At 53.7% G+C, this 21,210-nt stretch overlaps 1 protein-coding gene across 1 annotated transcript; it reads right to left on the bottom strand.

Moving 5' to 3' along the window:
* Positions 1-10,432: 10,432 nt before the first annotated feature.
* Positions 10,433-21,157, bottom strand: PBXIP1 (PBX homeobox interacting protein 1). Its single transcript, XM_054562937.1, has 11 exons — positions 21,087-21,157; positions 18,492-18,578; positions 16,672-16,798; positions 16,351-16,415; positions 16,112-16,277; positions 14,469-14,702; positions 14,315-14,338; positions 13,958-14,037; positions 13,726-13,857; positions 11,865-13,093; positions 10,433-11,394 (listed from the first exon to the last, which is right to left on the bottom strand). Exons 2-11 carry the CDS (start codon positions 18,540-18,542, stop codon positions 11,313-11,315), a joined length of 2,190 nt encoding a protein of 729 aa, XP_054418912.1. The 5' UTR covers positions 18,543-18,578; positions 21,087-21,157; the 3' UTR covers positions 10,433-11,312.
* Between the last annotated feature and the right edge of the window lie 53 nt (positions 21,158-21,210).

The following is a 21,210-nucleotide window of genomic DNA, read 5'->3' as shown; positions in this document are numbered from 1 at the left end:
CACTTGTTACGTTGGAATGGGCGGAGCCTTAGGTATTCTTCAGGGTGGGACAACCAGGTCGCTGTGTTGTGACACTGCATGTGGGGGAGGGGTCAGAAAGGGAACAGTGCCGCTCACCTGGCTTCCAGCTGGCTTTCCCCCACCACCCACAAGCAAATTGGGCCCTTCTGGTGCTGATTCCCAGGTGAGAGGGTTTGTGTATGTTTTAGGACCCTGTGGGTCTCTCCAGCAGACTCTCCTGTGAGGCTGGGAGTTTCTCCCGCTGCTGCAACCCCCACAGGTTTTTACAACCAGAGGTTTTGAGGCTTCCTTCTCCCGCACTGGAACCCTGGGTTGTACAGTCTGTCTTGCTCCTCAGCTCTTCCTACCGGCTTATCTGCACACAAATATGGGACCACCGAGTCCACTAGCTGCTACCTCTCCCACGTGGTCCTCCAGCCACCGCCTTGCCAAATGTCCTCTCTGCACCAGCTGCCTGTCTCTGCCCCTCCTACCAGTCTGGATGAATGTTTCTTATTTAACTCCTTGATTGTCAGACTTGCATACAGTTCAATTTTCTGGCAGTCTGGTTACTTTTTTGTTTTTAAATTTGTTGTCCTTCTTTTGGTTGTGCAAGAAGGCAAAGTGTATCTACCTACATGTCCATCTTGGCCAGAACTCTGTAGAGTGGAGTTTAATCCCAGCTTTGACACTTCGCAGGAATGCCACCGTCAGCAAGTCACTGTGAGTTCATCATTGATAATACCCACCTCACAGAGTTCTGTTAAGGAAATGAGGAAAATATATGTTAAAATACTTGGTAAATTCTCAAATATCATCCAAATGTGGAGTTGTGGTTTATTCTGAGCACTTTGTGATTTTAGAGTTTATGATTCAACACAGGATCAGAGTTTCCACCTCACCTTCCATAAGCATTTATTTGGGACTCCACTGAAAGCCCAAATCGCAGCTATGCCAGCAGAAACGAACAGGATGGCCTGCACGCACACTCCTGCATCCCCACGGCTCCGCAAGGAAGACTCAGAACTCTCCCCAGAGTCTCTTCCCCTTCTTCTTCCAACTGAATGGACCTCCCTGGCATTCCCAGCCAGTGGTCAGAAATATCCTAGCCTCCTCTCAGAAGTTTCACTCTGCTTCCTGACTCAACTGAACCTCACTGTCCCCCATGGCCCTCTCAAGTGGAGGCTCTTTATTTCTCCCAGCCCTCACCATTCAGCATAGGCTCTGAGTCTGGCTGTGGCCTCCTTCCGTCCCCATTTCAGCTTCAGGTCATTATTCCCTGGACCCCTGGAAAATTCTGGCTTTTTTAAAGCTCATACCACCTGACTGACCCACCCTTTCTCCTCAGTGTTGACACCCACCAATCCTGAGACTTACCCTCATTTACTAAGACTTGGTCACTGGCTTCTGGTCATTTCCACCCAGTTCCTGTCATCTGTCTCAGTGACTTCACTGTCCACATGGTCAGCCATCCAACCACCATTCAATGCTTTGGCCTCAGATGTCCAAAGGCTTTTTTGTCCTCTCCTTCTCAGACACCAGCTCCCATGGACAAACCCCGGGCCTTGTCATCTCCAGAAGCCATTCAACCTGCAAGGTCACTTTCTCCAATGCTGCCCAGAGCAGTGCTTCCCTCCCAGGGCACCACTAGCCCGTGAAACTCTTTACATTATATGACATCTGCTCTCCTTCCTTCCATAACCAAAGAGAACATGGAATAAATAAAGATGTATGAAAAGCTTTTGGAGGCTGTATAGGGCTGCACAAATGTAAGGCACTGTTTTGGGGTAGAACCGCTGGTCTGATGGTTGGGTTGTTACTGCAAGTGAGGCAGGAAAAGTGGAGAGCAGCAGGCCTGTCTGATGGGAGTAGAGGCAGCCTAGGAAAGCAGTGGCCAGGGTGCCTGGGGACTGAGATTAGAAGCCAAAGATGTCAGACACCCTTGCCAGATGGAAGGTCCAGAAGATGATGCTTTAAAAAGCCAGTGCTGGCTTCAGACAACAGAGAAGTGCACCCAGAAGTGAGGAGCATGATTACCCTAAAAATCACTGCTCACTGCAGGGGCAGACCGTTTACAGAGGGGTTTGCCTCACCAACCCAGAGACAGCTTGGAAGCCAAATCTAGGCATTGGAAGGAAGCCTGCTCGCTCTATTAACACAGCCAGGACAGGCGGAGCCTGCAGGGGGCCGGTTCTGCAGCTCTGCAGAGCCGAGAGAAGTTTGGCTCTATCAGCGCCCCTCCAACCCTGCCCAGGCAGAAGGAGCCCTGAGCAGGGGACTCCCAAGGTCTGCCTTTCCAAGGCAAGCCTGTCCTATAGTGGAACCAGATGTCACCCTGGCTCATGACACCACTAATGACCCTTGTTTCAACTCCATGCTTTTGATTCCAGGGTACCTTCCCATGGTCACCATCCAGCTGTGCCAAGTGCGCCCCTCCGCCAGTGTTTTTAAGTGTGGATGGGCTTGTGAACCAGTCCTCATGTTTGAAGACCATGGCTTCTGGGGCGATGGGGCCTGGAAGCTGAGGGACAGAAAAGAGTGAGGGTTGTAAGGAGGTAAAACAACAGGGAAAGGGAAGAAGAGAAGGGGGTAATCTGAGTCTTTGGGGAGCTAATGGGAAAGAATCCTATTCATTCATGTACTCATTCAACATGCATTTAAATGTCCAAAATGTGCCAGGTACTGCTAGAGACACAACAGTAAACAATACAGAGCCTACTTTTAAAGAACATTCATTACCATGGGAGACAGGCAATTACAAGCCAGCTAAAAAGCAGAGCATGAGAGACTTCATCACAAAATTGAAGAGAGAAAATGATATAAATTAACACTTGCAGGATGCTGTGGTATAAGCTGTAAATGGCTCCAACTATGCATCCACCTGTTGTTCCCTCAGCCTGAAACACCCTTCCCATCATTTGTCTGTGAAACAAGCTCCAACTTGTACTTTAACACCCAGGTTGTCTCTCCTCCTCCAGTGAGCCTTCCCTGACTCCCCACCCTGTCAGACTTAGGTATCTGTTTTATATGCTCCTAATACACCCTTGTACTCACCTATTTCATAGTATCTTACACTGCACCATAATTAGCAATTTATTCATGTCTCCCCCCAGATGGCTAATAGGTAATATTTATTGAGCATTTACTATGTGCCAGACCTTTTCTCAATCATACGACATAAACACTATTGCCCCTACTTAAAGATATGACAACTGAAGCTCATTATAGTTAAGAGATTTGCCCAGGCATTTGTCAAAACTAGTGTACATATGCCCCCCGACCCGGGACCCCATTCCAGAGAGAAGGAGCAAAAAACTTCCAAACAACTGAAGAGTCAGAGACTTATATTCCATTCCTCTCATGAATACCTTCCCAAATTTGTGAAATACTCAGTGAGAAAGATGACTACTAGACTTATTATAGTGATCACTTTGTAAAGTATGTAAATGTTGAATCACTATGTTGTACATCTGAAATATATAATAATATATGCCAACTATAATTAAAAATAAATTCAACTTTAAAATACAAAAAAAAAAAATGATTATTTTAAAAAATCAATGAGGGCCCTGATTGGTGTGGCTCAGTGGATTGGGCATTTTCCCACAAACTGAAAGGTTGCTGGTTCAATTCCAGGTTGGGGCACATGCCTGGGTTGTAGGCCAGGTCCCCGGTTGGAGGCATGCAAGAGGCAACCCATCGATGTTTCTCTGGCACTTGGATGTTTCTCTCCCTCTATCCTCCCCTTCCCTCCTCTCTCTCTAAAAATAAATAATTTATTTTTAAAAATCTGCATGGAGTGCGGATGAAGGCAGAGAAACTAGAAGGTACTTGCGAGCTCTGACTTTGTGGGGCTCTCCAACGTTAGGAAACACCACCAGCAGATGTCCCTTCAGGTGAGAGGCTGCTCGTTTGAGGAGGTGCCAGGTGACTTTCAACTTCTCACAGGACGGGGTGCCCCTCCAGCAAACCAATGGCAGGTTGGATTTTCCTACTCGGTCCATGGTCTACAAATGATTTCCATCATTATGAGGTAGATGTATTCCCTTTACTTTCATTGCTGAGGAAACTAAGGCAAGTCCCATGAGTATTGTGCAGCCCAGGTGAAATCTGAGCAATCATAAATTAATATCAATTTAGACATGCCTCTAGCATTCAAAGGAGGTTTATTATAGTCTGTAAATACTTTTAAGTTCATGCTCTTGTTTTATCACGCCCATTATGTAGGCAAAGCAAGGATCCTCTTATTTTCAAAGAAACAGGCTGAAAAACTTTAACTAGTATACTCAAGGATGGCGGATATATCTACATCTAGAATACAATGAGAGAACAAAGATTTAAAAAAAAAAAAACAAAAAAAAAAAACACCAAAGATTCAGTCCTAGCTAGTGTGGCTCAGTGGATTGAGCGCCAGCCTGCGAACCAAAGAGTCACTGGTTCTATTCCCAGTCAGGGCATGTGCCTGGGTTGCGAGCCAGGTCTCCAGCAGGGGGTGTGCAAAATGAACCACACCCTGATGTTTCTCTCCTCTTTCTCCTTCTCTTTCCCTCTCTAAAAATAAATAAATAAAATCTTTTTTAAAAAGACTCATGATTTAGAGTAATATTTTTGTTTTCCTATTAGATTATTTCATAGTGAATGTAAACCTTGGAGCTGGGAAACTAGTCCCACTTCAGATACTATTCAAGTGATTTATTGATTTCATTTTACTGTTTGTTTTTATCCTCACCCAAGGACATGTTTATTGATTTTAGAGAGATGGGAAGAGAAGGAAAGAGAGAGGGAGAGAAACATTAATTGGTTGCCTCCCGTAGGCACCCTGACCAGGGACTGGGGATCAAACCCGCAGCCTAGGCATGTGTCCTGACCAGGAATCAAACCCATAACCCCTTGGTTTATGGGATGATGCTCCAACCAACTGAACCACACCAGCTAGGGCTCACTTTACTATTTTTTAACAACCTTAGTGTTAAAGGTTGATGTTTATTTTTAAAAGGAGAGTAAGAGACTTGCCTCAAAGTCAGGAGCTTTAAATAATTTTAAATAAATTTATTTAAAATTATTTAAAGCTCCTGACTTACTAAATTATTAAAATTGGGGGAGCCAGGCCTGTGTGTCTCCAAAGCTGGGAGTTTCCCCAGCAGGGCGGCCTCCTGGACATGCAGGTCCTGCCTCAGTGGGCGGCACTCACTTCTTACCCGTGGTCTCCCCTCAGCACTGGACTCAACACTGGTGGAAAGTCTATGAAGTGATACCAGGGCCAGGCTCAGGGCTAGTGCTCCGTCAGTGATTGATTGACAAATGAATGAGCAAGTGAGTGGGGACTTTTTGGGAAGTGCTGGGACACCTTCACTCCTGGGGCTAAAAGGGCCCTTTGTGGAATCCTCAAAGCTGAGACCTCATAGTGCCAGACCCAGTTGCTCAGTTTCCTGGGCAGCTGCTGGAAACCCCTCTTCTTCCCCATCTCAGGCCTTGGCAGGTCCAGCTTCCTGTCTCTGTTGCTACTGCCCCCCTGCGGCCACCGCTAGATGTCTCTGGAGAAGGAGCCATGGGTGAGTCACCCACGATCCAGGGACAGCAAGAAAAGGAAACTGTTGTGTAGCAAGGAGTTCTGACAGACCTCACCTCAGAGCCTAAGTGCCCAGCTTGAAGAGACCAGAGAGAGGAGGAAAGGGGAGGGAGGAGGAACAGGGGACTCTTAGTCAGGAGCCAGCAGCTTTGGTCTGCACTCTGTCCGTAGCTTTGTGACCTTGGACAAGTCATTTCCCTCTCTGGGCCTCAGTTTCTACCTCTGAACAACAAAAGAGGTGGATGTGATGTTCATGAAGTCCTTCTACGGCTGGCCTTCTCCTACCCACAAGCTGGGGCCCATGAGGGGGCAGCTGGTGGCCAGAGAGGAACTGCCTCCAGGACCAGATGCTCAGGTAGCTGAAGTGGGGTACACGCAGGCCCAGGGAGGGGGAGTCAGCTAAAGACACACACAGGTGAGAGCTCAGATACGGCTTCGAAACTCCGGGTCAGCTGGCAGGGAAGGAAGGGGGCGAACAGCAGTACTGGACCTTCTAAATGCCCACTGGGGTCCTAAGGGCTGCCGGGGGGCCAGTCTTCCTACACTGCCACTGTCCGGCTATGATGGGACCTTACGCAAGTCACCTCATCTCTCTGTCTCAATTCCTTCATTTCTAAAATAGATATTTATGGTCATACCTTCTTTGAGATCTACTTCTCAGTGAGAGAAAGGGTGCAGAATTGCTCTGAAAGGTTCACGGCCTGAGTAGGCGAGCGAGTGGCCCGTTTCTTCACAGGCCTCATGCCCTGGTTTCCGTACCGGTCCCTCCCACCGAGCTGTGGCAGCAAGGGCCCAAGGCCACATGCCAGATGAGCAGGCATTTATGGCGGGGCTGCCTGGCCCATGGGTAGTTGACCTTGGGGGTGAGGGGGCTTGTAATATTTTCTCCTCCACAGCTCTCAGGTTTCTGCCTGTCCTGCCACAGTCCCATGACCTGTCCCTTTGACTTTGGACAGGGTCACCCCACTCTGCTGGTGCCTCCCCTCAGGCTTAGTCAAGGGAAGTACCTGACGCTGGTAAGAATGTCTCTAAAGGGGCCCTGCCCTGGAGAGGAATTGGGGGCGTGATGAGACATGCAACTTGGTGGAGCAGAGAGGTAATCTGCTGGGAGGGTTGTTGTGCCCCATCCCATATCCTGTAAATCAAGCCCAGCAGCTTCCCCCCACCCACCATCTACACAACCTGCCTGGCCTTTCCTCCTTCCCCAGCATTGCAGGAGGATGTAGTCATCCTCCTGTCCCGAGCCTGGGAGCAGCCTGTGTCCTTGACTCCTCCCTCTCCTCCCCGTCCTTGTACCGCCCAAGGCCAGTCCACTCTAATTCCCTACTCACAAGCGGACCCTGTCACCTCCCTCCTGCGCTACCGGCGGACACCCCCTTGCTTACCTCGTTTCACAGCTCTCCACCCCACCCTTCCAGCCAGCAGCTTCACTGCACCCACGTGTATCTGCCTCCATACAGGTGCCCCTCAAAGGCCTGCAGCGGCACTCTCCCCGTTTCCTACAGTAAAGCTCCCCCTTAGACATGCCAGTGGTCCCGTGGGAGAATCTGCTCCCTCAAGAACAGAACGTAACCTTCTGGCCACACCTTTGCCCAGGCTGAAATCCCCTTCCCTGCACGAATATCCTATTATCTTTTAAGATCCAACTCAAAGATAAGAGGTGGGTGTGGTGTTCGTGAAGTCCTTCTACCGCGGGCCTTCTCCTACCCACAACTTCACTTTCTTGGCTGACTCCTCCCTGACACCGTTAAGAGAGTACTTTTAAAATTCTGCTTTGTGTTGAACTAATCCACTTAGTCTCAAGGACAAGAACTGGGGTCTAGTCCTGACTGGTGTGGCCCAGTGGGTTAGGTGTCATCCCACAAATCAAAAGGTCGCTGGTTCCATTCCCAGTCAGGGCACATGCCTGGGTTGTGGGCCAGGTCCCCAGTTCGAGGCATGCAAGAGGCAACTAACTGGTCAATGTTTATCTCACACATCGATGCTTCTCTCCCGCTCTTCTCCTCTCTCCAAAATAAATAAATAATTTTTTTAAAACAGCATTGGGGTCCCCACAGCACTTTGTGTTGGGACTTGAAGGCTAGTTATAGTCCCCTCCCTGCCAGTTCCTGCTGCAGGTGTAAGAGCCAACACCCGCTGCTCCCATACTAGTTCACAGAGGCCCCAGCTTCCCCCTTAGAGCTTAATAAAATAAAAATAACTACTATCTTCAACAATGCTCTATAGTCTGAAAAACCTTTCCACTTACTTTCTAGTGACTTATTTTACCCTCACAACAACCAATGAAGGGGCTGCCTACACTTTCACTTTAATGATGAAAATGCAAGGAGGGGCATTGTGCCCAAGGCTCTAGGTTAGGCCGTGGCAGAGCCCCAGACTGTGTTTTCTGATCCCAAAGCCTGCCCAGGGCCAAGGTCTAGTTAGAAGGGAGCTGGGTTGGGCCTCTCTCTGGCCCAGAATAAAGAACAGGTGAGTGGGAAAAGAGCCCATTTTGTCCTGATGGGCAGGGCCTGTTTTGGAAGCCAAGGATTGCCAAAGAGAAGGGCAGCAACCGTAAGGGAAAGCTCACATGGGAAGGCATAGGGAACTCAGACAACACAAGAATTGGTGACAAGGGGCTTCTGTAGCTCAGAAGGCTGAGTGCTGAAATGGGAGGGAAGGACCTGTCGTCTGGATTTAGGCCAGTAACACCCTCAGCTCCATCCTGCAGTGTCCCTACTAGACCTGCTGTGAGCATGCAAAGCATGAAAGGATCAGGAACATCTGTGCCCCAGAACAAGACCAAAAGAGATGTCCCCGCATCAGGGTAGCCCCAGAAAGTTCCCATGGCAACAGCTAGCCAGTCCAGCATCTGTCCTTGGGCCCAGTGGTGGGGAGGGAGGGGCTACTGGGGAGCAGTTAATCAACAGGAACACATGCCTCTGACCCTCAGGGAGATTATGGGAGTGGTACAGGCCTGAAGGTGGCCCACCACCAAATTCCAGCCAGCTCCCCAACAGTCACCCTGGGCAAAGCCTGGGTCCTGGGGGCCCTGGGAGACAGAGAGAGACAGGGAGAGCCTGGGGGAGTTAAGGGCTGGAGGCTGCACGGTGAGAGAAAGCTGAGCCGAGGCCATGGGGGAAGGGCAGCTGAGGAAAGGAGGTGTGACTAAAGAGTGAGGGAGGGAGAGATGGCAGATCGGGGGATGGCAGGGGAACAAGTGTTGGGAACTGGCCAAAGGAAGCAGAATTTTCCCATTTAAGAGCGGAAGGCACAAGAGGGCCACTCCCTACTCCAGTGGTTCCCCCCAGGCACCCAGAGCTGAGCTCTTAGCTGGGGAAATGCCCAGAGGAAAGGGCAGAAAACCGAGGGCTCAAAGTACCAAGTCCTCACACTGGAAGGGCCCAGAGCAGACCCTGGGAGGCCAAGCAGGTCTACCCACAGGCTTCCTGTTCCCCAGCCCAGCCACAGCTGTCCTCAAGCCCCGTGGGAAAGGAGGAATGCTGTCCCCCAGTGGCAGCCTCCCGTGGCTCATCTCCACACACTGGCCCACGATCAAGAGCGCATCGTCTGACCTGGGACCTGGGGCCCGGTCTTGACCAGTGCTGACGTGGGTGTATGGGTGTGACGGAGAGAGGGGCCGATGACCTATGCGGGGCATGAGGATTACCTGCCAGGACGCCCCAGAGAGAGTGTCATCAGAGTGGCCAGTGTCCCCGGTGTCCTGGCCCTCCCCAGTATACCCCTTGGGTTCCTGGCTCTTTCTCCCTGGTCTGATTCAGCAGTTTGAGAAACCTGTAGCTCAGCATATCTTCTTCCTGAGTGGGAAAAGAAGAGGGGGTACTTGGGGGAACTTCCTAGCCGGAGAGTCTGTTATGCAAATGAAGGAAACGGGCCCTAGAAATGAAACTGAGAAGCCCCAAGTGGCCAAAGTGAGAGCCAACAAATACCCTCTGGAAACCCAGGGAGGCCAGGCTGTGTTCCCCCCCCTAAGCCCAGCCAACTCTCCCCAAGACACAGAATCCTGCCTACCTTCTAGCCTGAGGCCCTCTTCCGGAAACCCAAATTTACCATCCGCATACATCTGAGCAAGATGAACAGCGTAAGCTGGCCTCCTCATTAACAACAATGGTCCACAGAATTGGGATGCCAACTCCTGACTCTGCCTCTCCACCAACTTGTACTTGCTCCTCCCAACCCCTTCTCCAGCAACGGAATAATCCTTTTGTACAGCAACCCCCAATCCCTACTATTAACTCTCTGCCTAGGAGATTCTTCACCAGGTCTCACTGCTCTCCCTTTTGCTGTAGAAAGCAAGTACACAACAGACCGTATGAATGTTTGCTGAATGTGTGGTCCTTGTTGCATTCCCAGCCAGCCCTGCCCCGAGCCCACCCCACAGCTGAATTAAATACACTCACAGCTCTTTAGTAGTGAGTGGCACATTATGAAGCTACACAGTTACATAAGCACTTGCTATCCATTAGAGCCCCTTCTGAGCCTGCAGGCCCTCTCCCTTTTACTAGCACTTCTGGCCTGGCCTGAAGTCACACCTCATCCTGCCCCCTAGGGGATTCCTAGGGTATCAAGAAGCCACCTCAGGGTGGACTTCCTAAAGCATAGCCTAAAGGAGACTGGGTCTTCTTGGGAAAGCTAGCTAGTGAATAGGTCCAAGTCAGTGGGGTGGGGTGCAAGATTTGGGGCACTTACGCAGTGGGGGAGCCAAGGTCTGGATCAAATGCAGGGCCAGGGCGCCACCTAGTGGCTCCCTCACCTCCCCAACACAGAAGCCTTGCATGGGGGGTGGGGGTCCTTCCCTCCCTCAAGAGTGAAATAATTTTGAGTGCCAAATAATAGACAGACATTTTTGCTTACATTGCTTTATTTAATGTCTCCCCAAGCCCTTCAAACCCCTTTTATGAGGATAAGAAACACAAGGTTCCTGGAAATCCACTTGCCCAAGATTACTCAGCCTGGATTTGAGCCCAGGGCTTGGATGCCAAAACCCATGCTCGTTTTTCTGTATCTTGCAAGGGTGTAGGCAAGGCAGCTGTAAGCAAATGGGGTGTTCCAGCCCAGGGGGCCTGAAGCTGTTGGGAGGGTGAGAAAAGGGAAATGAGTATATGGCAGGCGGCAAGTGCCAGTGCCTACGAGGCAGTGGGAATGTGTATCCCTGCACTTAGAAACAAGTAACAGAGACCCATCCGGTGTCACAGCTCCAACAGCTCTTTATTGGGATCTGAATTTACAGTCAAATGAGGAGGTGAGGCCATGTGAGAAGCCAGTGTAAGAACGGGACTTCACCCCCTGGAGATAGCTGCTTCCAAATCTAATAAAACCCCAGGGAAAGCCCTGATTCTGGGCCTTCAGCCAGCAATTCTCAAACCCCAGAAGGCACGGGTCAGGGGCTGGGGCCCAGGGCCCACTCTGCCACTCTGGGGCAGGACACACACCAGAGGTGGAAAGCTCTTTGGTTTCAGAATCAGAATGCCTTCCCCCGCTTCTCCCCATCCCATCTCCCCAGAAAACAAGCTCCTCTCCCACCCCCTTTCACATGTGGCACGGCACAATCAGCCTGCCAAGGGTCGCGGCTCAGGGCCCTGGACACTCGTGGGCATTCGCACAGAAGACAAGGCAGGCCCAGCTAAGGCCTTTTTCTAGAGAAAGTGGCACCAGTGCAGGGCTAGGCGATTTTGCTCTCCTCCAAAGCAGCCAGGAGAGATGGCAGTTTCTAACAGTCCCCAGGGTCACACAGCAGCAGGGCTCAGCCCCTGCGGCGGTGACTGTGCTCCTCCCCGGGCCCCACGACTCTGGGGCTCCGAAGGTGCTTGTCTTTCTTCCCGGACCTGTGGGGTGACAAGGGGGCAGGGCAGGAAGAGACCTTTAGAGAATAACGCCCTGTGCTGAAAAAGGGTTCCCTGAGGAGCACCCTTTCTGCTAAGGCAGCCACCCCAGGCAGCCGCCACCAGTCATACTGAGGGCCAGGCCCAGTGTCCCCGGATGAAAGCCCCGGCTGCGGGCGCAGGAGCACTCTCCCCGACACCCTGGGCCATGTGGACGCAGGGAGAACGGCACAGCTCGGGAAGAAAAATCCCCAGGCCCAAAGGGGACTCCTTTCAGGCGAGCACAGGGAGCTTCCTGCCCTCGAACCCGAATGCATCTGGATGACTTACGAGAAGCTAGTAAGGGACTTAAAGTGGAGGTAAGGACTCAAACTGAAAGGCCCTGGACTCAGAACCCTTGCTCCTTCACATACACCCCTACGTCTCCCCTTCCCCTCTGTCCCACCAGACCCAACACCCCCATAGCTGCCCACCTCTTCTTCAGTGCTTTGTCTCCAAAGAAGTGGCTGAAGATAAAGTCCTCAAAGTCATCCACCTCATCGTCATCACCTGTCTGTTGCACCGCCACCTCCTCTAGGCTGTCCTCCAAGGCATCCACAAAGTCCCGAAAGCGGAGACGGTCATGGCGGAAGATGCCATCCTCACCGAAGTAAGCTGGCGAGAGGGGTAGCTCCTCCGTCAGCTGCTTGGCCCAGGGCAGCCGTGCCAGATATGTCCTCAGCAGAGAGGCCATCTCCTGATGCCGAACGGGCGCTAGCTCAATGCCAAACAAGGCCAGGCCCTCCTGTCGGGCACACTCGTGCACGCCCAAGCAGCCCTGGGGTGCCCGGTACTTGTGCCTCGTGAGCTCTGCCCAGAATGGCTGCGGGTCATGTCTGTCTTTAGCGCCCTCCTTCCACTGAGGGTGCTTCTGCTTTTCTCCAGGGGAGTGGGGACTCCCACTTTTCCTGGAGGGCTCCTTGGGGCCCTGTCGCTTACCATCCTTCCTGCCCCATTCCTCTGCCTTTGGCCTGCCCTCCTTCCACCTCCCTGCCAGCTCCACATCCTCCTCACTCCTCCAGCTCTTCTTCTTTTCCCAACCAGATTCCTCCTTTTTATGCTTCCCGTGCTCAGCCTTCCGGTCCCCCTGCCCATCCCTCCACTTCTCCTTTCCACTCCCCTCTCTGGAACCCTGGAAGCGGGGCTCCTGATGCCAGGCGTCTGAGGCATTGGCAGAGATCCCCGGTTGCTGGTCCCAGCTCCCCAGACCCTGCAGCTTCTGGGCCAGTCTGTGGCCCAGCTCAGCAAGGCCAGCGTGAGCTGTGTCCCCTTGGCCAGCATCCCTCAAGCTCCGCTCCAGGTCCTGCTGTACAGACCCCAGGAGCCGCCGCTGCCTCTCCAACTCTTGCCTTAATGCCTGGGCCTCGGCCTCTAGCTGTTCCTTCTGCTCTAGGAAACCAGTGCCTGGCTCCTGCCCCTGAGGGCCTTGATCCTTGGTGACCTTGCCACCTTGTGGACCTCTGCCCCAGCTGACGCACACCCCGTCTGTCCCCCGGATGCAGTCGGCCTCCAGCCCCTGGAGGCGGGCCCGCAGCTGCTGCAGCTCCGACTCCAGGGCCCTCTGGAAGGCCTTGCCCTGCTGCAGGGCCCCTCGGAGCCGAGCGTTTTCCTCTTCTAGCCCCTTGGGCTGGTGCATCAGGCTCTGAAGCTCTTCCTTCTGGGCCTGGAATGGGTGTAGAGACGGAGGGTAACCACAGGAGGGTCTTTTCAGGACAAATCCAGTGCCTTCTACCCCAGTTCTATTCCAGTATAGTGGGCAGGTGGCCTGAGGCCCTTTCATGGCCTGGGACACTCAGAGGATTTGGTTCTAGTCCCTCTCCCCCATCCACAACCTGCACCAGACCCTGGGGTCCCCAAATTCCATCGGAGGCCTCAGCTTCTATGTCCTTATATAAGCACACACTTCTTCAATTCACCTAAGGATAGCCAACGTGTGGCTCTCATTGCCTTGTTTCCACCTGCCGTGCCCAGAACAGGCATAATTATTAATCGATCACAGTACTCCTTTCCCACTGAGCCTTGGCAAGTTCTTCAAATCCTTCTCCACACAATGCTCTAGGCAGACCATACCAATCAATCAGGAGTGGCATGCCACATGAAGCACGTATGCCGGCCCTCGCCTAATCTTTAGCGTGAGAGAGATGAGCAGAGAACTAGGAAGATGACCTCGCTATAGTAGGAAACAAGGAGGGCTAAGATGTGTGGGTGCATGGGAAGTTTCTTTCTGAGGGAGGACACCAGGACACCTGACCTAGGGAAGGCTGGCCTAGCCCGCCCCTTCTGGCTTGTGCCTACCTGCAGCTGGGCCTGCAGCAGGCGGATGTCCTGGTTCTCCTTGGCCAGCTTGTCCAACAGAAGAGCCATGTTCTGCAGGCTGGGGACACTGTCAGGGGGTGCTGAGGCCTGCAGCTGCTGCCTTAGCCCATCCTGAGGGCAAAGGAGCCATTACCCTACCCTGCCCCTCAGCCCTGGCAGCCCCGGATTCCCCTGACCAGGCCAGCACGCTGAGGGACACGTTCACACAAACCTGCGCCTCCACAGCATCCAGCGTCTTCGCGTCCACTGTAGCATCTGGAAGGACCTGCAGATCCACTTCCTCCACAGGCCCTGTGGGAAAGTCAGTCCGGAAACGGGATCCAAGGCACAAAGAACCCACTCCTCCCATACACACACAGGATCACCCTCCTGCCTGGACCCACCCGTGACTGAGAGGTCCAGCCAGGTAAAGAGCCAACGGTTGCTCTGAACAGCCAACAAGGCATAACTGAGCAATAAATGTACAGGCCCCAGCCTCCCCACTTCTGACCCAAAGAGCTGCCCCCATCAGCCTCCCTCAGGGCTGGGAGGGGAGAGACGCCACCAGGCCAGGGCCCTTCCCACTCACCATTCTCCAACTCTGAGAGGCCACCTGAGGATGGAGACAGAGCAGCCTGGTGAGGCCCTCGGCGGCCAGGGGGCGGGGCGGCGGGGCAAAGGGCAGGAGGACAGGAGGGGCCAGGGTGGGGGCTCAAGGCCTCAGGAGGGGAGGCACCACTCACCAGAGAAGAGGAGGATCCCTAGGCCCAGCAGACCCAGGGCCCCGAGGAGGCACGTGTTGAGGGAGATGCCCAGCTCCCCGCGTGCGCCCTGGCCTCTGGCCTCATCCTCCACACCCAGGGGCGCCGCAGGCTGCGGAGCACCGGGCTCCCGGCCTCGCCGTCTCCGCAGGCCCTCCACGTCCACATCAGTGTCATCCTCGCTGCTGGTGCAGCGGGCCTCCTCCCTGATCCAAGCTGGAGGAAGGGATGGGGACAAAGCAGTGAAGCAACTGGAGAGATGGGACACAGGAAGAGAGGGAACTTGGGGGAAGGCATGGGGAGGCCCCCAGCCCTGATCATAGAAAGGGGATGTCTGCCCAAGCATCTGTGACCACCCCTGCCCAATCTAGGGAGGGGAAGCTGGTCCTTTCAAGAGCGACTTCATCCTAAAAACACCCCTCTTCCCCCTACCACCTCCTCTAGGATGCCTTACATCAAGCCCCTATAGCTACTACCACCCTCCTGGGTCAGCCTTAACTCTTTCCAGTCCCTCTCTGGCTCTTCCTGGCCCCAAAGGCAGTGGTCTCCTGACACCATTTCTATTCTCTGCTCTTCTCACTGCGCACACAGTCACCCGCTGTCTCTGCCCCACCACTGACAGCCCCTAGAGCAGATGACTCTGTAGTGCCCAACCTGGCCCCTCTAGAGGCCCAGGTCCAGGTGTCTGCCTGCCCATGGGTCACTCCTACCCGGATATCCTGTGGGGACCAAATACTCAACACACTGCCCTCCAAACTGGTTCTCTCCCGGTGTTCCCCCAACTCAGGGAAAGGCATGCTGCAACCATCTACCCAACCTAAGCCTTCGCGTCACCTCCAGACAATTCGACACTTAAACATCTTGACATCACATGCCTTGTATGGGCCACAGTTCAAGTTCATTGGCTTTCCCTGACCACTGCAGGTGCCTCCTAAACGGCCCGAGGCCCTGGCCCTCCCTCCGCGCTATCACTTTCAACACAGATGAATTCATACACTCCTCTGCCGCAAACCTTGGATGCCACCTCCTTGGCACAGGACGGGTGGCCCCCAGCCCTTTGCTGATGCTGCAGCCTTGGCCTGGCATGTTCTCCTCCTCCTACCTCACCTACCAAAAAGCCTACTCTTTGCTCCAGGCTCCACTCAAATGTCACCTCCACTGTCAACCTTCCCCAACAACACCTGCATCTCCTTTCCCCTCAACCTGTCCCCTCCCTGACCGAAACACCCTCCTCCCCCACCATGGAAGCAACTTAATTATATCTTCTTTTGCATAGGCCATGAACCATTTACTCTTCCTACTTCCCCGAGCAAAGAGCTAACACATGGTAAGAACTCAGGGGATGAGAGTTGAATCTAGAGGCAAGAAAAGAGGAGGCCCCATGGCAAGGAGGAGAGAGTCCACCAGACCTGGACGCTGCCACTTTTCAGCTGTGCAACCTTGGTCAAGTCACTTAACCTCCCTGGGCCTCAGGGGTGGTGGTGAGGACTGACTGATATAATTTAAGGAGGCACCGAGCTACTAAGTCCTAGTGCCTGGACCAGAGCTGTGCTCAGCAGTGAAGGCTACTCCCAAAACCACACCTTCTAGGAGGACAGTGCCAAAGGGAGACAAGGAGGACTCACCTGCTTTGGGGGATGCAGGCAGAATCTGTTCCAAGCTCTGATCCTCCAGGTCCTGTGTGTCCAGTCCCTGGTCTGCCACCACGGGGGTCTCCTCTAAGTCTCCCAGGATCACTGTGTCTCCTGAGCCAGGTGACTCCACACCATGGCCATCACCTTCCAGGACGCCCTGATTTAGACACAGCTGTGAGCAGCTCCTGGTCCTCCCTACTTCCTTCCCTTTCCTCAGTGAAGGTCCTCACCTTGGCCTCAGTCTCCTCTGGCAGAATGGGATCAGACTGGGAGCTTTCACTCTGGAAGAGGGTCTCTGCAGTGAAAGAAAAGGCCCAGGGAAAACACCACAGCCCCCCAACTAAACTTCCTACACAGCCCTCTGGCTCCTGCAGGCCTCAACCAGGTTGGAAGAGGCTGAGAAAAGCCAGGATGGAATGAGGGGAGAATATCTTAAACTGAGATTAATGTGGGAAATAAGACTAACTAGCTTCCCTTTCCCTGATGAAACTAGGAACCCCAGAACATGGAAGAGAGATGGTCGCACCCTACCCTCCGCAAGGGCCTTTTACCTTCTCCATCCAAGGTCCCAGCTAATTCTTCGCCATCTGCCTTGGAGGAGCTCCCAGGGGTCTGGGGAGCTCTCTGAGGCTCCGGGTCCATCCCGGACTCTGGGCCCAGGGTCTCCACGGGCAGGCTCTGGGGGAAGGCGGGCAAGCAGGAGGTGCTCCAGGGTCTCTCGGGCCAGCTGCACTGCTCAGGGGCCCCACCCCTCATGCCACAGAAACACAATGCATTGGGTAGCGGGCTGATCCAAAGCGAGGCAGGGGCGAGGGGATGAGCTGGCACTGCAGCATCAAGCTCGGTGTCGTGTCTGGCCCTTCCCTAACCTCACTTGCTGCTCTCGAGAACTTTCAGAGGCTCGGTTTCTATTAAACCAAGAAGCACCACTGGACCAAGGCACTGGACACCAAACAAACCTGTCCCCCACGCAGAAGCTGGGCACATAGAGCCAGGGTCTCCCTACCCTCCAACATCATCAGCACTTCCCTCCCTCCCCACAAATGACGAGTTATTAGTTGTAAGGTGGGAGGGTGGCAAGAAACAAAGTCCCCTGGTGCCTAAGGGTCACAGTCAGGTCCTCCATGGGTTGCTTCCCTGCAACTGCCCTCACAATAGGCCGCCCACTTCACTAACATCTTCTAAGTTTTACTGGCTTTTCCCACTCCCCCACCCCCTCCCACTAGCTGCTTGCAGAAGCCCGCCCCGCCCCGTCCACCCTAGCCGGTCCCGCGGTGCCCCGAGCCTGGCTATCCAGGCCCAGCCTCTTCCCTCTCTACACGCGCACTCCTCCTTACCCTAGCCAGGGCTCCCGCCACCCCTCCAAGAATAATTCCTGGCCTTAGAATGTTTCTTTGCAATTTTGAAATGACTTTTTTTCTCATGGCCCCCTCTACAAGGCAAGAATCGCAACCCATCCTTTCTACAGGGGAAGACAGCAAGGTATAATGCACAACTGTTCACAAAGGCACCCCAGGGCTCTGGCTGAGTGTCCGCCCTCTCCTACTGGCGAGCCCCAGTCCATGTGCCCTGCTTCGGCCTCGTCCCGGAGGACAGCTTCTTCCCCCCTCCTCCAGGGCACTCAAACTCCACGTGCCTAACTCAGCTCCTCGCGCTCTCTCCTGGCAGTTCTAACATACCAAGCCACTGGCGCTTGGATCCCTTTACGACCTTTCTCCGGCCACTCAGTCCTCTATCCTGCCGGGCCTTTCACCCTTCTCAGTGGCTTCAGGAGCCCAGGAGTCCACTGGGTCCCTGCCCCAACAACTACCACCTGGACTACAGGATTTTCAAAATGCTCTCCGCCTATTCACCCCCAGCCCACACAGTCACTTCGTCCTCTGCTGAGGCAACGCGTGTCCCGAGTCCTTCAGACTCAGAGCCCTTCAGTGATTTCCCATCGGGACGAGCCCCGAATGCCCGAGCCAGGCCCTACGGAGGTTCTGTCCCAGAGGTGCCAGGCCCTGCCCCTAACCTCACTCCAACACTCTGACCCACGTCGCAACCTTACCCAATGGGCCTCCTCACAGTCTCCCCCAGAATGGCTTCCCCGCTGTGCCTCAGATCCTCTGCTCATGCTGGTCTCCCTACCAAAATCTCTTTCTGCCTTCTCACCGCTTACCACAGCCGTCGGTGCCCTTCTCTCCGGGCGCGGCCAAGCCCCAACACCTGACTGCTGAGGCTGACTTCCTTCTCCCGACACCGCAGTCCCTCTCACAGCAGCAGGGGATGATGCAGGCGACCATAAAGACCAAGGAAGGGACAGACCCAGAAAGCAGCCCAGCCCTGCAGGAAGCCCCCTCCACGTGGTTCCCAGGCCTGCTTTTCCTACCTCTGAGCTGGCAAGCAACCAGCTGTTGTCCGAATCTGGGCAGGAGGCCATAGCTGCTGAAGGCCCTGAGGCTGCTGTGGCTGCCACCTGCGGAGAAAAGCTTCAGCACCCCTGTTCCCTTCAGGAGAGGCAGGATGCAGGGGACAGCCTTGGCTGGGTGGCAAGGTTTAAGGGCTGGGCAGCAGCTTCCAGACCAGCCTGGCTCCAGTGCTCCTGACCCTAACAAGCCTCTGGGGCTTGGATCCCTTTACAGACTTTCTCCAGCCACTCAGTCCTCCATCCTTCTTCTTCTCAGTGGCTTCAGGAGCCCAGGAGTCCACTGGGTCCCTGCCCCAACAACTCTGTTAACAGCCACACACAGCCACGGGGGATGGGGAGATCATGGCAGACCAGCAGAGGAGGGCCTTCAACTCTGTCGGGCAGTTTTTGTCTTGCAAATCAGAACTGTGGACAGCCACAGAGAAGCTAGCCTCTCCCAAGGACCAACAGGGCTTTGGGAAACTGAACTGACCTTGAAAGGTCGAGATGAATCAGAGCGCTGGAAAGGCTTTGGGGAATAACCGAGCCAACTACCTCAAGCTATGGTCAGGGCACACGAAGGCCATGAAGTGACTGACCTGACTGCAAAGACAAACAGCGAAAAAGAGCGAGGAAAGCAAGCCAGCTCTCCCTCTACCCCAACAGGCTCCCCCCAACTCATTACCTCCTCCTCCCAAGGCGAGGAAGAGAAGGCTCACGGCCCCCTTCAGCCCTGCCTCCCACTCACGCACCCACCGTAAGTCCTTTGCATAGTCTAGGTCAAGGGTTCCCAACACTGGCTGCACACTGGAATCACCGAAGATTCCCATTCCACTGCTATCAGGGTCAGGCTCAGGCATGGATCTTTTTAAAAACCTCCCAGATGATTCTCACCTGCAGCCAAAGCTAGCGTAACTGCCACTGTTTAGCTCCATCTGAATGTACCTGTGGTAAATCTTCTGTTACCCTCACTCTCCATTTTAAATCCTGTTCCCATCTTAGTTTCATCTAAGAGAACTTAAAGGTGATTGGGGAAAGGGCTTTATGGCAACTGTCATGTATAAAGACTTTACAGTTTTTAAAGCATGAACCAAAATCAAGGCTGTGGTCCTGCCCCTGCCGATCTGCTCTGACTTGGCAGGGTGGGCGTGGGAAGTCCCTCCAGCTTCCAAAGCCTGACACAAAGGGCGGTAAAAGGAGAAGGGCCTACCCCTTCATCCAAGGCCCAGAGTGTCCCCTCACCTTGGGCAGCTGCAGCTGGAATCTGGCATTAATGTGGAGGATTAGAGAGAGGCTGACCCCCCGGAGTCTTGAACTATGATCCTTCAGAGGAGGATAAATAACTTCTTACTGGGGGGCAAGAAGAGTGGACTCTGTAAGGAAACCCTGGGGGAGGGCAGGGAGGATGGGGAAGAGGGTGGCAGTCCTACTTTGGGAAACCACATGCTGCTCCCTTACATATGAACAGGTGTAAGGCACACAGTAGCCCTTCAAGATCCAAGCCCACGACAGATGAAAGACACCTCAGTGTCTTTCCCTCTGCTTGTGTCTCTCAGACACACACACCCACCCCGCAAGGAGACAGGAGAATGGCTGAAATGACTCCCAATACCAAGCCCAACAGGCCCCCCCCCCCACCCCTGGCCGCAACCAGCTTCTATAGGCCCCCACAGAGCCATCACTGTGCAACCTTCTGCTCTCAGGCCCCTCCTCCACTGCTCTGTCATTATCTCCCCATCCCCAGTTGCTGTGTGTGACTGTTAACAGGTGGTGGCAGGAAGGAAGTGGCAGCAGCTTGGGCTGAAGTCCCTGTTTATCCCTGGCTGTGTACAGCCTGCTCAGGTCCTCCAGAACCAAGCACCATGGTAACCAGCCTGTGATGTCAGACCCACCATCTCCATGGAAACCAGCAATGGTATTTGGGTCAACAAGACAAACACTTCTGAGATCCAAATAGGAGACAGTTCTGGAACCGTTGCACTCAGGGTTCTAACCCTGGTACCTCTCTTGGTTGGGTTCACCCAAGATTCCAGAAGATCCCCCTGTTCTCCCAAGTCAACTTTTCACTGCCTTATTAGGAAGTTCCTTTTGCTGTCTAACCTCTATCCTTCCCCTTGGTGTTTTCAGATCTCTTTCTTACCATCGATCTCAGGGGAGAAAACCCACCACCACCCGCTCCTCCACTACCCTCTCTCTTTTCATTCAGGCAGGAGTCAAGAAAAACATCCTTCAAGCATTGTCAGAGACTTCTGCTATTTCTAAAAGACAGCTAAAGAGGGAGCTCTCCCACTCTGTTCAAAGATGGGAAGGCTGGTCTAGTTAATTTCAACCCCTCTAAGACTTGCTCCCCCAAGCCTCTAAAGCAAAGAACTTAGGGCCACAAGTACTTGCCTGAGGACCCAGAGCAAGTTCCTGTTTTGGCAAAAGCAGCCCATGGTCCCCTCGCCCCCATTCCAGCAGTGACAGCAGCTCTGCAGATACTCGGTGGAACCCAACCCTTTTGAGTTCTGCCTTTCGTCTCCGTTACCCTCCCTTCCCACAGCAGGTGTGTGGGCTCTCCCCGCGCTAGGGTATTACCTGACCCAGCTCTTGCTTCTGTCTTCAGCTGAACTTGTTGCGGCCTCCCTCGGTTCCCAGCCCCAGAAAGCTAGAGTGTCATGTGACCCGGGAGTGACCAATGGGAAGTCAACTTCCCTGATGC

Source organism: Pteronotus mesoamericanus, unplaced genomic scaffold (genome assembly GCF_021234165.1).
Source record: "Pteronotus mesoamericanus isolate MK-2021 breed Mesoamerican mustached bat unplaced genomic scaffold, CSHL_Meso_final scaffold_705, whole genome shotgun sequence".
In the NCBI taxonomy this organism is placed as follows: Eukaryota; Metazoa; Chordata; class Mammalia; order Chiroptera; family Mormoopidae; genus Pteronotus; species Pteronotus mesoamericanus.
The sequence above is the reverse complement of the archived record's forward strand: the minus strand, read 5'-3'. Positions and strand labels throughout refer to the sequence as shown.

Coding starts and splice junctions, on each gene's coding strand:
- PBXIP1 (XM_054562937.1), bottom strand. CDS start 18,542: ATGGCCTCCTGCCCAGATTCGGACAACAGCTGGTTGCTTGCCAGCTCA. Junction 16,416..16,671: donor TGGGACCTTGGATGGAGAAG/GTAAAAGGCCCT, acceptor CTTTCACTGCAG/AGACCCTCTTCCAGAGTGAA. Junction 16,278..16,350: donor CAGAGGAGACTGAGGCCAAG/GTGAGGACCTTC, acceptor TGTCTAAATCAG/GGCGTCCTGGAAGGTGATGG.